The sequence below is a fragment of the Rhinopithecus roxellana genome, chromosome 13, assembly GCF_007565055.1.
Source record: "Rhinopithecus roxellana isolate Shanxi Qingling chromosome 13, ASM756505v1, whole genome shotgun sequence".
Taxonomy (NCBI): domain Eukaryota; kingdom Metazoa; phylum Chordata; class Mammalia; order Primates; family Cercopithecidae; genus Rhinopithecus; species Rhinopithecus roxellana.
In genome coordinates this window covers 1,799,650-1,813,313 of record NC_044561.1, presented here as the reverse complement: position 1 = coordinate 1,813,313, position 13,664 = coordinate 1,799,650, and the positions used below count along the sequence as shown (strand labels likewise).

At 51.7% G+C, this 13,664-nt stretch overlaps 1 protein-coding gene and 4 non-coding genes across 5 annotated transcripts; all 5 read right to left on the bottom strand.

The window, feature by feature from the left end:
* Window positions 1–227: 227 nt before the first annotated feature.
* RPL3 (ribosomal protein L3) lies at window positions 228–7,147 on the bottom strand. The gene is made up of 10 exons (XM_010389277.2): window positions 6,977–7,147; window positions 5,775–5,967; window positions 4,851–5,019; window positions 4,104–4,239; window positions 2,756–2,942; window positions 2,075–2,235; window positions 1,485–1,586; window positions 976–1,071; window positions 536–655; window positions 228–330 (listed from the first exon to the last, which is right to left on the bottom strand). Exons 1-10 carry the CDS (start codon window positions 6,977–6,979, stop codon window positions 286–288), a joined length of 1,212 nt encoding a protein of 403 aa, XP_010387579.2. The 5' UTR covers window positions 6,980–7,147; the 3' UTR covers window positions 228–285.
* LOC115893067 lies at window positions 1,177–1,269 on the bottom strand. Its single transcript, XR_004053023.1, has one exon. It is a non-coding gene; the product is annotated as a small nucleolar RNA U83B (small nucleolar RNA).
* On the bottom strand, window positions 2,600–2,694 carry LOC115893068. Its single transcript, XR_004053024.1, has one exon. It is a non-coding gene; the product is annotated as a small nucleolar RNA U83B (small nucleolar RNA).
* Window positions 4,240–4,294, bottom strand: LOC115893078. Its single transcript, XR_004053033.1, has one exon. It is a non-coding gene; the product is annotated as a small nucleolar RNA U82P (small nucleolar RNA).
* Window positions 6,428–6,491, bottom strand: LOC115893042. The gene has a single exon (XR_004052998.1). It is a non-coding gene; the product is annotated as a small nucleolar RNA SNORD43 (small nucleolar RNA).
* Window positions 7,148–13,664: the final 6,517 nt, after the last annotated feature.

Genomic DNA, 13,664 nt, shown 5'->3' with positions numbered 1-13,664 from the left:
TGCACAATGCCCACTGCTCCAGGCTGGCTTTCTACAGGTCAGCAGAACCAGGTCCAGCTTTTACCTCCCTCCAGGGACTGAGGGTGGGGGACAGAGTAGGAGGCCAGAGGGCAAACCCAGTGTAGCTACAGAAAGGAGGGCAGTGGCCTTGGGGAGCACAAGGCACCTTAGGGGCCCCCATCTGCCTCCCCAGTCCCAGCCACTCTCCTGGAGAAAGAGGCAAGATGTCAGTGGAAAATAACTTTTATTGAGACCCCCCACCAGCTGCAAAATCTGCTCCTGGCATTAAGCTCCTTCTTCCTTTGCAATTCGGTCTTTCTTGAGTGGTCCCTGTGGGGAGAGAGGCAGTGGTCAGAGGGAGAAGATGGCAGGCGACAGCAGATGCCCACTCTAAAGGGGACCAAGACTCCGGGCCAGTCTCCACAGCCACAAGAGAGGCCCAAGGCATCAAGACCACCCCTACCCCGGGTGGAGCCAAAGGCTGGCGGGGGCCAAGTCACAGCACCCAGCGAGGGGGGCAGGCAGAGGCACTCACCATGAATGCTTTCTTCTCTTCCATGGTCTGGAAGCGGCCATGGCCAAACTTGGAGGTGGTGTCAATGAACTTAAGGTCAATCTTCTCCAGAGCCCGCCGCTTCGTCTGCACCAGCAAGGACTGTGGGCCAAGAGGGCAAGGGATTTAGGATTACAAGGAGACAGGCTTTCCTCAGAACTTGGTTCACAGCGCTCCTGCATCTGGGAAGCCACATCAATTCGGCGCCACCCCGCGCCCCCCCCGCCCCAGCAGATGAGGACACACTCAAAGAAGCAAACAGCCCAGCAAGGCCAGACTGGGAATTTCCTCATTCCAGGACTTCAAAGCCAGTGTGAAAGGACTGCCAACACCCTCTCCTTCCTTTCCTCTGCCACCAGCGTCTGCGCCTTGGATCCTCCCTCTACAGGAGCCCCCCCATGACCAGGCAGGGCCCGCCTCACCTTGCGGAGGGTGAGCACCCGCTTCTTGGTTCCCACCACACAGCCTTTCAGCATGACAAAGTCATTGGTCACTTCACCATAATGGACAAAGCCACCCTGGAAAACAAGACCATCGGATCAGCACAGGCCCAGCACCAGGCACAAGAGGGGACTGTTGTGCACAGATGACCCCTCCAGATTCAGGCCCTCTCCGACCACAGGGCTGTTCTCAGAAGGAAGGCAACAAGGAACAGTTCCGCAGTCTGTCTCGGGCGCTGTGCCCAGCGCATATTCCAGGCCTCATCACTGAACAGCTGAGCCTGAGACCCCACTTCTCACCAGCCAACCCCAACGAGTGGATTCGAATGACAACATGCCACTTACAAGGAACACAGCTAGGTGTTGTGCTGGCTTCAGTTAATGATCCTGCTGACAGCCCCTAGGAAGCAGGCTATCCCCAAAGACACGAGGACCTCACCCCACAGAAGAGGCCTGGGGTGGCCTCACGGAGCATAACACCCATTACTTACCAGAGGGTTGATGCTCTTGTCAGACAGGTCATAGTCAGTGGAGGCATTGTTCTTGATCAGCTTGCCGTCCTTGATAAGGTAGCCCTGGCCAATCTTATAGATCTGAATGAACAAAAAGGATATAAGGCTGGGGCATTAGGGACAAATAAGCCAGACACGCCAGTGTGCTGACCTGCAAAGCACTCTAGGAAGGCCGCTGAGGCCTCAGTCCCAGCCACCAAGTATCCCAACTTCAAAGCAAAAAAGTGGCTGGCTCTCCAGGTTCCTTTCTGTTAAGTGGCTGGGCTAAAACTAAAAAAGATCCTGCTGTACAACATAGGAGGCCTGTCACACCACTGGTAGTGGGATCAGGGACCAATAAGGCTAGTATCCCCAGCCACACCAAGTCAGCCTCACCACAGCCACTTTACAGGCTGGCACCTTACAAACTATCAAGATGGGCCAGAACTGACCCATGAGAAGCGAGCCACTGATGTCCACATGATGATGCATAAGCTACAGTCCATGAAGCAGCGCTGACAGACACAGAAACCCCAGCCCCCATCACGAGGTCATCTTCCCACTCCCAGGGACCACTCTCAGAACCTCACCTTTTTATTGATCTCAGTGCGGTGATGGTAGCCTTTCTGCCCAGCACGTGCCACAGAGAAGGCCACACGAGCAGGATGCCATGCCCCAATGCAGGCCACCTTGCGCAGGCCTCGGTGGGTCTTGCGGGGCAGCTTCTTGGTGTGCCAACGACTGGTGACCCCTGGAATGGATACACATTACTGCACCTCAGTGCCAGCACCTCCCACTCACCCCTTCCTCCTCCTCAACAATGACCAACCATGGCTGGGTCATCTGAGGGTGATGAGATTATTTCATGTGCATTACCCACAGATCTCCCCTGTCAAGGTGGATAGGCTCTGTGGGTGTAACCCTGAACTCAACTGTGAATGGGTGCTTTTTAAGGCATCCATTAGTTTAAGCTCCCCCATCCGCAGGGACTGACAGACAGAATTCCAAGCTCCCCTTTGCAGTTATCTACTGAGCTACAAAGAGCAAAGCGTCCAGGAACATGGTAAGAAGCTGTCCCCTGGCCCTCCGCTATCCCAGCCACTTCTGACCACAAGGCTGTTCTCAGAAGGAAGGCAGTAGAGAATGGTTCCACAATGTCTGATTCGGGCGCTGTGCCCAGCGCTCACTCTGAGCCTCATCACTGAACAGCTGGGCCTAAAACCACTTCTCCCCCAGGTTTGCACAGCAACGCAAGCTGCTGCAAAGCTCACCTTTGTAGCCTTTGCCCTTGGTCACCCCGATGACGTCGATCATCTCATCCTGCCCAAACACTTGGTTCACGGGTACCTGCTGCTCGAGCCTCTCACGGGCCCAGTCCAGTTTCTCGGCCACGGTGCCTCCGTTCACCTGGATCTCCATCAGGTGGGCCTTCTTCTGGCGCAGAGGAAGCAGGCGCATCTAGGAGGAGGTAGACACAACTCAGCTTCAGCTGCCAGTGCTCCTCCCACAGTAGAGGAACTGCAGCTCCATGCGGCCTGATTGATGTCAAGCACACAGCAAAAAGCCAGTTAACTTTGAACAAATCACTGAACCTCGCGAAGAGGAAGGAACTTTCATTTTTGCCAACAGCAACAACTTAACTTTGGATTCTGGTGCCTGAGTTACTGTCAGGATGAGCGGACAGGGCCCACACCACAGGCAAACAACCAGATCCCAGCACCTACCAGCCCAGTGTTCCTGTGGCTGTCTTTTGGGTCAGTTCCCCCGGGGTATTGCAGTAGTTTTACCTCAGCCACCTACACTTCCCCTAGTGACAAGCCTGCTTTTGAGACAGCACAAGCTCTAAATAAGAAAATGCATCACCGGATGCGGTGGCTCACGCCTGTAATCCCAGCACTTTGGGAGGCCGAGGCAGGTGGATCATCTGAGGTCAGGAGTTCGAGACCAGTCTGACCAACAGGGAGAAACCCTGTCTCAACTAAAAATACAAAATTAGTGAGGTGTGGTGGCGCATGCCTGTAATCCCAGCTATTCGGGAGGCTGAGGCAGGAGAATCGCTTGAACCTATGAAGCAGAGGTTGTGGTGAGCCGAGATAGGGCTATTGCATGCTAGCCTGGGCAACAAGAGCAAAACTCCATCTCAAAAAAAAAAAAAAAAAATGCATTGAAGCATAAAGCGTTCACTCAGTAACAGCCCAGCAATGTCCTGACAAAATTTCAATGGTGGAATCTAATCTGTGGTGGCCCTCACCACATGGGGTTTTACTCAGCACTTGCAATCAGCCAGGATAACCCGTAAGAGGACAGCAAGAGGCACCCACTCTAACCAAGTCAATAAAGGGCCTGCTCAGCTCACAAACTAGGTTTCCAGGAAAGCAGCCAGCACCTCACAACCGACTTTCAGGCAGGCATTTCAGTGTCACTGGTGAGTCACCAGTTGGGTCAGCCAGTTGAATTTTAAAGGGGCATGGTTCCCTTGCTAAGGGCCAGTAAGGACACAGTGCCCTCTGCTGGCAAGGGAGAAGCCTACTCACAAACATGGGGGCACGGGACCCCTACGATCACATAGGTCACTTTTACTAAGTGGCAGGCGAAGCCACCCTGGGGAACTGCACTCACCTGGGTGTGGGCAATGACACGGATGACTTGGCAGTACTTCTTCATGCTGCTGAAGTCCTTCTCCAGCTGCTTCTTGCCATCCTCATCCTGCCACTTCTTGCAGTACTTGGTAAAGGCCTTCTTCTTAGATTTATGCCTTCAGGAGCAGAGTAGAGTTGGGAAGGGGGCCGGGTGCAGGCCTTCATCACCCCTCCGAGGGGTGAGCGGAAGACACACTGGCACCGCGTGGGGATGGGGCTCATTGCCGGCTTCTAAGGAGCCTTTTCCACCGGCAAGCGGAGCCTAGATGGAGCTCATCGGGCAGAGCCGAGCGGAGCTGAGCAGAGGTCCACAAGGTTAATTTAAGTTACAAGCATTCAAACAAAATTCTTGCTCCGGGGTGCTAGAAAGCAAGCTTTCTGCCTTGGGGGAGCACCCATTCAGTGATGGAGGAAATGGGACATTCCAGCCAGGGCCAGAGGCTGTAGGGGTTGAATCATCCTGCTACCTCTCCTGGTTTCTAGTTGGACTCCTCAACCAACTGGGTCCTCAGCCACCACCCCCTAGCCTGGACTCAGAATGAGGGTGTCGGCTTCCAGCTGAAGCCCGATGGCTGGCCAAAGTCTGATCGCAGGTATTTTTCTGTTCAAGAGACAAACTAAACCCGAGACAGCAGCTCCCTGCCTGCTACAGAGCTGAGAAACCATGCACACGCTGCTCCCTGTTCTCCAGCTCCCAAGCTAGGGACTGCAGGGCCTCCTCCCTCACCAGTTCTTATAGAAACGCCTCTTGCATTCATCACTGATGTGCTCAGCGAAGACAGTCTTGAAGGTCCGGAGGCCTCGAGGGGTTTCCACGTAGCCCACAATGCCCACAACCACCATGGGTGGCGTCTCCACAATGGTTACAGCCTCCACCACCTCCTTCTTGTTCACCTCTGCAAAAAAAGTAGTAGTCAGACTTGGCAGGAGCCCAAGCAAGGGGTGTAATGTTTTCTAGGAAAATGCAAAATGCCCCTTTAGGCCGGAAGGGCAACTGGGCCCCACACCTGCAGTCTGGACACTCAGGGCTGTCCTTACTACCTCTCATTCAAAGTGCATTTATGTTCTCTAATTTAAAAAATATCAGGACCCTAGATAACCAAATACCTGTCCAGCTTCAATTCTCTTCTACGGAAACCTCTGGAGGCAGACAAGATTTGCTATTTATCTGGAAAATTCAGTGTCCTAAATTTAACTAGGACACACAAATAGCTCTGAGCTCAGTTTAGAGTATCAACTGTCTAACGTTAATGTCTCCATGGCTCAGCAACCAGTGCTGTTAGACATCTCCAAGTGGAACACACAATTAAGTGGCCATTATTCAAGCTTTTAGGTGAAATGCACGTGAACAAGTAAAACATGAATGAGGCACTTCTTATCCCAGCCTCGGCAGCTCCAACCCCCTACACTAGTGTTACTTTTCTTTGCTAAGGCTCCTGGCAAATTTACTATGCTCTGAAAGCAATACCCCACCCGCACCTAAAGCAAACAGTGCCGGCCATCTGTAGCCTTGGAATATTAGTCTTGAAGTTGTCTGCTGTCACAGCAGTTCTGACAACCAGTCTGCCCTCTGTTAACAGCTTGACTCCATCTCTCCAGTTTCCCTCCCCCTCCACTCCTATCCCCCAACTTTTAGGAGGCCCGTACATACTAGATCCTGGCCTGTCGACTTCCCGCACGATGTGGGTCATGCCAGCCTTGTATCCCAGGAAGGCTGTGAGGTGGACCGGCTTAGACGGGTCATCCTTAGGGAAGCTCTTAACCTTCCCGCGATGCCTGCTGCTGCGCTTCCGGGGCAGGAAGCCGAGGGACCCATGTCTGGGAGCGGAGAACTTTCTGTGAGACTGGGGGGGGGGGGAATCACCGTCAGCACCCAAACCAAAGCAGTGCCCCCTTCTCTAGTTCCCCGCTGCCTAAGTTCCGAATCTCAGCAATACTGAACACTGACCAGACACCCAGCAAACCGAGTAAAAAGATAATTATCTCTTCCAGGCTCGCACATGTCAAGAATGCTTTTGTATTCGAAAAAATTTCAGCTGAATCTTATTTCAAATCCTCTCAACCTGTAAGAAAACGAGCCATCCGTTTTTTTCTCTAACACCACACAAAAATACACTAAGTAGTGACACTAAAAACTGCTTAACAGGCAGCTTTATGTGCAAATTAGCAAGGTTTTGACCACTAAAGAAAGGCACTCCAGGGACAAATGCTGGGTAGCAGCTAGCCGATACTACGCTATGGGCTGCCTCTAGCGCTCGGACACTAATTACACCGATACACGTAGGCCAGAGAACTCGGCAGAGCCAAATCAGAACATGACAATCAGCACACAGTTTCTGTCCGCCCGTCAGTAAGTTCATCATCTGTGGCTTCTGGGAGCTCCAGAGGCCTTCGAAGTGCACAAGCGGTCCCAGATATTTCAGGAGGACTCCACAACACTCTCCTCCCGCAAGCTTCTTTACCTCCCAAAGAGAACGGTGCCGAGAACCCCCACCCAAGGTCCTCCTATCCAGACAAGCTGCTTATGGGCCCTAATACCAACGAATGATGGAGTTGGTGAGAGCGAAACTCAGCAATGACTCATGGCTTTAAAAATGCCGGGCCTCCAAGTCTGCTCCCACCCTTACAGCCTGTCTCTGGCCGACCTGCAGGCCCAAAGCCAGTCCTCCAAGCGCTCTTCTCCACAAGCCTCTCGACTTTCCAGAAAATAGGCCTGACTGAGGCCCCCGCTGGGTCGCCTGTGCCCCTAGAGCAAGCCCCTGGCGCCGGCCAAGCTGGGATGGCGGCGATGCGTCGCGGATTCACCCGTGCCTACGCCGATGACAATGAATCGGACGCCATTACAACACATACCATCACGCCATCAAATCCCGCCGGTAGAGGTCGACCTGCCGTCGGTGCTCACTATATAAAATCAAATCTGGCTCCGCCCCTTCCGGCGTGCGAGCGCGCCCCCGCGGCAGACGTCGGGTCGGGGGGCACGTACCGAGCGCCATTTCTACGCATGCTCTTCCGCGCCTAACTCGTTCCGAGGTGGACGTCAGCTTCTGAGACCGAAATTAGACACTCTACGGCGAGGGGTCGGGTTCAAACTTAATGAAAAGCCGCGGAGACGTGGGCTGAGGGTTTGGTGTGCAAGTCTACGGCGTCCGGTAGCAGCCAAACTTGATAATAATGAAGAAAAAAGGTGCGTCGCTTTTTTTCCTGTGATATGCAGCTATCTCTGGAATTGGCGAGGAAAGACTGAAACCCTTGTTTCCTGCCTCCCACGCTGGTTTTGCCGCGACACCAACTTGCCTTTAATACCTTTAATCTCAGGCTTCCTTCCCTCAAGCCCTGTCTCTGCCATTTCTCCCATGCTAACGCAGTGGCCCGCGCTTGATTCTGAGAGTCTCAGGAGCGTCCCAAGCCTGCGGAACGGCCTCACGACCTCGGGTCATGCCGAGTCCAACTGCCCAGCCTCCCTGAGCCCCATGCCTTCCAGACCTCTGCATCAACGAGGGCTTTCGCTGATCTCCGCTTGGGCTCCAGGGTGACTCGGGTCCTGACCGATTCCCTGCCTACAGGCTCCTCCTCCCTTACGAATCTTTTTTTTTTTTTTTTTTTTTTTTTTTGAGACGGAGTCTCGCTCTGTCGCGCAGGCTGGAGTGCAGTGGCGCGATCTCGGCTCACTGCAACCTCCGCCTCCGGGGGCACGGTTCAAGCAATTCTCTTCCCTCAGCCTCCCGAGTAGCTGGGATTACAGGAATGCGCCCGGCTAATTTTTTTTTTTTTTTTTGTATTTTTAGTAGAGACGGGATTTCACCATGTTGGCCAGGCTGGTCTTGAACTCCTGACCTCGTGATCCGCCCGCCTCGGCCTCCCAAAGTGCTGGGATTACAGGCGTGAGCCACCGCGCCCGGCCCCCTACAAATCTTTCTAAGAATCAAGTATCTCGTTACTTTACATGGACCCCTCGTTGTTTCCTCGGAATTAAGCATCAACTTCAGCGGCCGCGGAAGACTCTCTCCTAACCGTCGACTTCAGCCTCATAGCTGAACCCTAGCACACGCTCTCATATTACCTTCTGCTTCCTCCGTCCCACCCTGTCATCTTTTATTCTGGGCCTGGCCTTCGCTCCCACCGTGGTTTAAAAAACATTCACTCAGCCATAATCCCAACAATTTGGGAGGCTGAGGCAGGCGGATCACCTGAGGTCAGGAGTTCTAAACCAGCCTGGCCAACCTGGCGAAACCCCGTCTCTATCAAAAATACAAAAATTAGCCCGGCACGATGGTGTGCGTCTTTAATCCCAGCTACTTGGGAGACTGAGGCGGGAGAATCGCTTGAACCCAGGAGGTAGAGGCTGCAGTGAGCTGAGATTGCACCAGTGCATTCCAGCCTGGGCTACAGAGCGAGACTCCGTCTCAAAAAAAAAAAAAATTATCTCAATCCTCACACCATCCCCAAAGGACATAACTGATAGATCTTCAATCCATTGCTAGAAATCCTGGGGGCCACATATGTTTCAAAATTCAGCATTTTTTTAGTTTTAGAAAGGTACTATGGTGCACATACTGTATATTACGTAATCCAGTACTCTTTAAAGAAAAACAATATTCCGTAAGGAAACATGAATATTCACATTGAGTGGGATAAATATAAATAGACTCACATCAGTTCAAGGCTGACTTTGCTGCCCAAAAAATGCATCAGTTTACTTTTTGCTGCCAAATAATTTAAGAAGCATTTTAAAATTTCAGGATACAGGCCGGGCATGGTGGCTTATGCCTGTAATCCCATCACTTCAGAAGGCCGATGGGGGTGGATCACCTGAGGTCAGGAGTTTGAGACCAGCCTGGCCAACACAGTGAAACTTCATCTCTACTAAAAATACAAAAATTAGCCGGTTGTGGTGACTGCACGCCTGTAGTCCCAGCTACCCCAGAGGCTGAGGCAGGAGAATTGCTTGAATCGGGAGGCAGAGGTTGCAGTGAGCCGAGATTGCACCACTGTGCTCCAGCTTGGGTGACCAATCAGGATCTCAAAAAAAAAAAAAAAAAAAAGGCCAGGCATAGTGGCTCATGCCTGTAATCCCAGCACTTTGGGAGGCCGAGGTGGGTGGATCACCTGAGGTCAGGAGTTTGAGACCAGCCTGGCCAACATGGTGAAACCCCGTCTGTACTAAAAATACAAAAATTAGCCAGGGGTGGTGGTGGGCACCTGTAATCCCAGCTATTTGGGAGGCTGAGGCAGGAGAATTGCTTGAACCTGGGCGGTGGAGGTTGCAGTGAGCCAAGATCATGCCATTGCACTCCAGCCTGGGTGACAAGAGCAAAACTTAGTCTCAAAAAAAAAAAAAAAAAAAATCAGGATGCAAAGGATTATAACCTACCTATATGCCCCCTTTTTACGTAGAAAATTAACTTCCATCCAAGAGGTTAATAACTTGACAAAGTCACATAACTAGTGCTCAAGACAGAGCACTTGAGCAGTAAGACAGAGCTCAAGCCTATCTGACTCCAGGTTGGTTTTTCATGGCATCAGACTCAGGGATCAATAACCTCATCGGAAAAGGGGCTTTGGAATCCTAAGCAAGAAGAGATTCTTACTGCAGGCCTGCTCTGTGCCGGGTCCTGCACCAGGCTGCAGGAATATAGAGGAGAATAAGATGCTGCTATCACAGACCAAAATAAGACAATTTAAAATTGTAATAAAGGTTCCAAAAGAAGCAATGCCACTAAGGGTCCTGGGCAAACTATTCTCCCTCAGGAATTCCCTTTCCAGTCAAGAGAGAAGAGAGCATCAGTAGACCTGAATTGCCTTGCCAGCATACAAATAGCTCACTAGGTGTAGGGTAAACGCACCTAAGAGCAATAACTTAAGCATACCCTTCGAATGACCTTGTATGGCAGATGCACCTGAATGTGTGTTCCAAGCTAAGGAATATGGGAGTGGCCAACCTGAAGACTGGTTCCTTGTCTGTGAGGAACACCTGAGCCCCCCCAGCCAGTCGTGTGGAATACAGACTGTACAAAGGATTGAGGCCCTGAGTTCTGGGTTAAATGAAGGCTACCAGATAGAGGTCATTAAGGGAAAGGTGTTAAGTGAAAATGCTGTATAAACTGCATGCTGTTTGTAACGAGCTGAACCAGCTGCGGTTTTCCTGTCCAGCACACCGCCACTGGAGTGTATGTAAGGCGGATATGTTGTCCAGCCCGCTGCCACTGGACTCTCCCCTACGCTCTGAATAAAACCCTATGTTAGGCCTGGGCACGGTGGCTCATGCCTGTAATCCCAGCACTTTGGGAGGCCGAGACGGGCGGATCACGAGGTCAGGAGATCGAGACCATCCTGGCTAACACGGTGAAACCCCGTCTCTACTAAAACTACAAAAAATTAGCTGGGCATGCTGGCAGGCACCCGTAGTCCCAGCTACTCAGGCGGCTGAGGCAGGAGAATGGCGTGAACCCTGGAGGCGGAGCTTGCAGTGAGCGGAGATCGCACCACTGCACTCCAGCCTGGGTGACAGTGAGACTCCATCTCAAAACAAAAACAAAAACAAACAAAAAAAACCTATGTTGGCTGGGCACAGTGGCTCATGACTATAATCCCAACAGTTTGGGAAGCTGAGGCTGATGAGTAGCTTGAGCTCAGGAGTTTGACACCAGCCTGGGAAACATGGTGAAACCCCATCTCTACAAAAAACACAAAAAGTAGTCAGGCATGATGGTGCATGCCTGTGGTCCCAGCTACTTAGGAGGCTGAGGTGGGAGGATCCCTTGAGCCCAACAGGAAGTTGAGGGTACAATGAGCTGTGATCCCACCACTGCGCTCCAGCCTGAGTGACAAAGTGAGACCCTGTCTCAAAAACAAACAAGCCAGGAGTGGTGGCTCATGCCTGTCATCCTAGCACTTTGGGAGACCAAGGTGGGTGGATCACGAGGTCTGGAGTTCAAGACCAGCCTGGCCAACATGGTGAAACCCTGTCTCTACTAAAAAACTACAAAAATTAGCCAGGCACAGTGTCAGGCGCCTGTAATCCCAGCTACTTGGGAGGCGGAGGCAGGAGAATCGTTTGTACCCGGGCAGCAGAGGTTGCAGTGAGCTGAGATCATGCCACTGCACCCCAGCCTGGGTGACAAAGTGAGACTCCGTCTCAAACAAACAAACTCGTGTCTAATTTGCTGTCTCTGGGTCTCTTCTCTGGTCTCTTGAACCTGATGCCTTCCCTATTGAGGTTAATAGGGATTCAGCGGGTGTACTTTGGCCAGGCACGGTGGCTCACGCCTGTAATCTCAGCACTTTGAGAGGCTGAGGCGGGTGGATCACCTGAGGTCAGGAGTTCGAGACCGGCTTGACCAACATGGAGAAACCCTGTAATTTTGTAAAAATACAAAATTAGCCGGGCGTGGTGGTGCATGCCTATAATCCCAGGTACTCAGGAGGCTGAGGCAGGAGAATTGCTTGAACCCAGGAGGTGGAGGTTGCAGTGAGCCAAGATCACGTCATTGCACTCCAGCCTTGGCAACAAGAGTGAAACTCTGTCTCATAAAAAAAAAAAAAAAAGTAGGGATTCAGCACAACATTGGGTTAGGCCTCAGTTTCCTTATCTGTCAAATGAGGAATTCGTTCATTCATTCAACAAATATGTACTGAGCCTACTTTGCCTAGCCCCATACAGGGCTCTGCAACATGCAATAAAACAGAGGTGGGGTTGGGGCCCCTGCCCTGGAAGAGATCCGTCTACCTACATCACAGCTATGAAACAGAGGCCTGTGCAAAAAGGACTGGTGAATTCCCCAATTTATGGGGAGGGTCATCAGGGAAGCCTCTACCAAACAGATGTCATTTGAACTCGGCCTCAAAGGATTTTTATTTGTCAAGCAAAAAGGGAAGCTCTCCAGGCAGTAAGAACAATGTGTGCAAAAGCAGAGAGGATAAAAGACAGTGGCCTGCAGAACTAGCTGTGATTTGGCGCAGCCAGACTAGAAGACAGTGGCAGGAGGCCAGTTTAGGAAGATATGTAGGGTTCAGACCTAAAGTCTCCAGCTGGAAAACATCATCCTGAGGCCAGTGGAATGCATTGAAAGCCTGTGAACACCTGTGCACTTATTTTTATTTTTATAATGAGAGAGGCTCTTGCTATGTTGTCCAGGCTGGTCTCCAACTCCTGGGCTCAAATGATCCTCCTGCCTCGGCCTCCCAAAGTGCTAGGATTACAAGCGTGAGCCACCATGCCAGGTCAGCACCTGTGTATTTTAGAAGAGTGAATTTAAGGGGCCGGCTAGATTAGGAGAGGATGGAAGGAGTTTTCACTGTTCCGTGTAAGCCACCCAGATAGGCACCTGGCAAAGGGCACTGAAGGTGAATATACAGAAGAAAAGGTGAGTGACCAGGCACGGTGGCTCATGCCTGTAATCCCAGCACTTTGGGAGGCTGAGGTGGGCGGATCACAGAGCCCAGGAGTTCCAGACCAACCTGGCCAACATGGCAAAACCCTGTCTCTACTAAAAATACAAAAATTAGCCAGGCATGGTGGTGCAGGCACATAATCACAGCTATTTGGGAGGCCGAGGCTCAAGAATCACTTGAACCTAGGAGATGGAGGTTGCAGTGCCCCGAGATCACACCGCTGCACTCCAGCCTGGGCAACAGAGCAAGACTGTCTCAAAAAAAAAAAGGGGGGGAGGGAAGAAGAGGAAAGTAGAAAAAGAAGAAGGAAGAAGAGGAAGACAGAGAGAGAGAGAGAAGGGAGGGGAGGGAGGGAGGAAGGGAGGAAGGAAGGAAAAGGAAGGAAGGAAGGAAGGAAGGAAGGAAGGAAGGAAGGAAGGAAGGGAGGGAGGGAGGAGGGAGGGAGGGAGGGAGGGAGGGAGGGAGGGAAGGACAGAAAGAGAGAAAAAAAGAGACAGAGAAAGACCGGGCGCGGTGGCTCACGCCTGTAATCCCAGGACTTTGGGAGGCCGAGGCAGGCAGATCACCTGAGGACGGGAGTTTGAGACCAGCCTGACCAACATGGTGAAACCCATCTCTACTAAAAATACAAAATTAGCCAGGAATGGTGGCGCATGCCTGTAATCCCAGTTACTAGGGAGGGTAAGGCAGGAGAATCGCTTGAACCTGGGAGGCAGAGGTTGCAGTGAGCCAAGATCGCAGCATTGCACTCCAGCCTGGGCAACAAGAGCAAAACTCTGTCTCAAAAAAAACAAAGAAGGAAGGGAAGGGGAGAGGAGGGGAGGGGAGGGAGAGAAAGAAAAGGGAATGAATCAGATGTTGAGACTGGACAGACTCTGGAGACTATTTTTATGAGTCAGGTTGGGTGGGACAGGAAGCAGCGAGTATGGGAGTCAGGATGTCCATTTGGGATATTGGGCATGTGGTGTTATTTTAGAAGGAAGAGTTTGATTTCTATGTGTAGGGATGGATTCATTTACGGGGTTAACTATATCCTTTCTCCTTCCAAGTACAGATGTAAGGCTACATATCAAAACATATGCAATTCACCAAGGTAAAAGTAAGGACATGGCCAGGCACGGTGGCTCACGCCTGTAATCCCAACACT

Excerpts from the sequence above, each read along its gene's own strand:
- RPL3 (XM_010389277.2), bottom strand. Across the intron at positions 4,240-4,850 it reads AGGCGTTTCTATAAGAACTG|GCATAAATCTAAGAAGAAGG; the intron begins GTGAGGGAGGAG and ends CTGCTCCTGAAG. Across the intron at positions 1,587-2,074 it reads GCACTGAGATCAATAAAAAG|ATCTATAAGATTGGCCAGGG; the intron begins GTGAGGTTCTGA and ends TTGTTCATTCAG.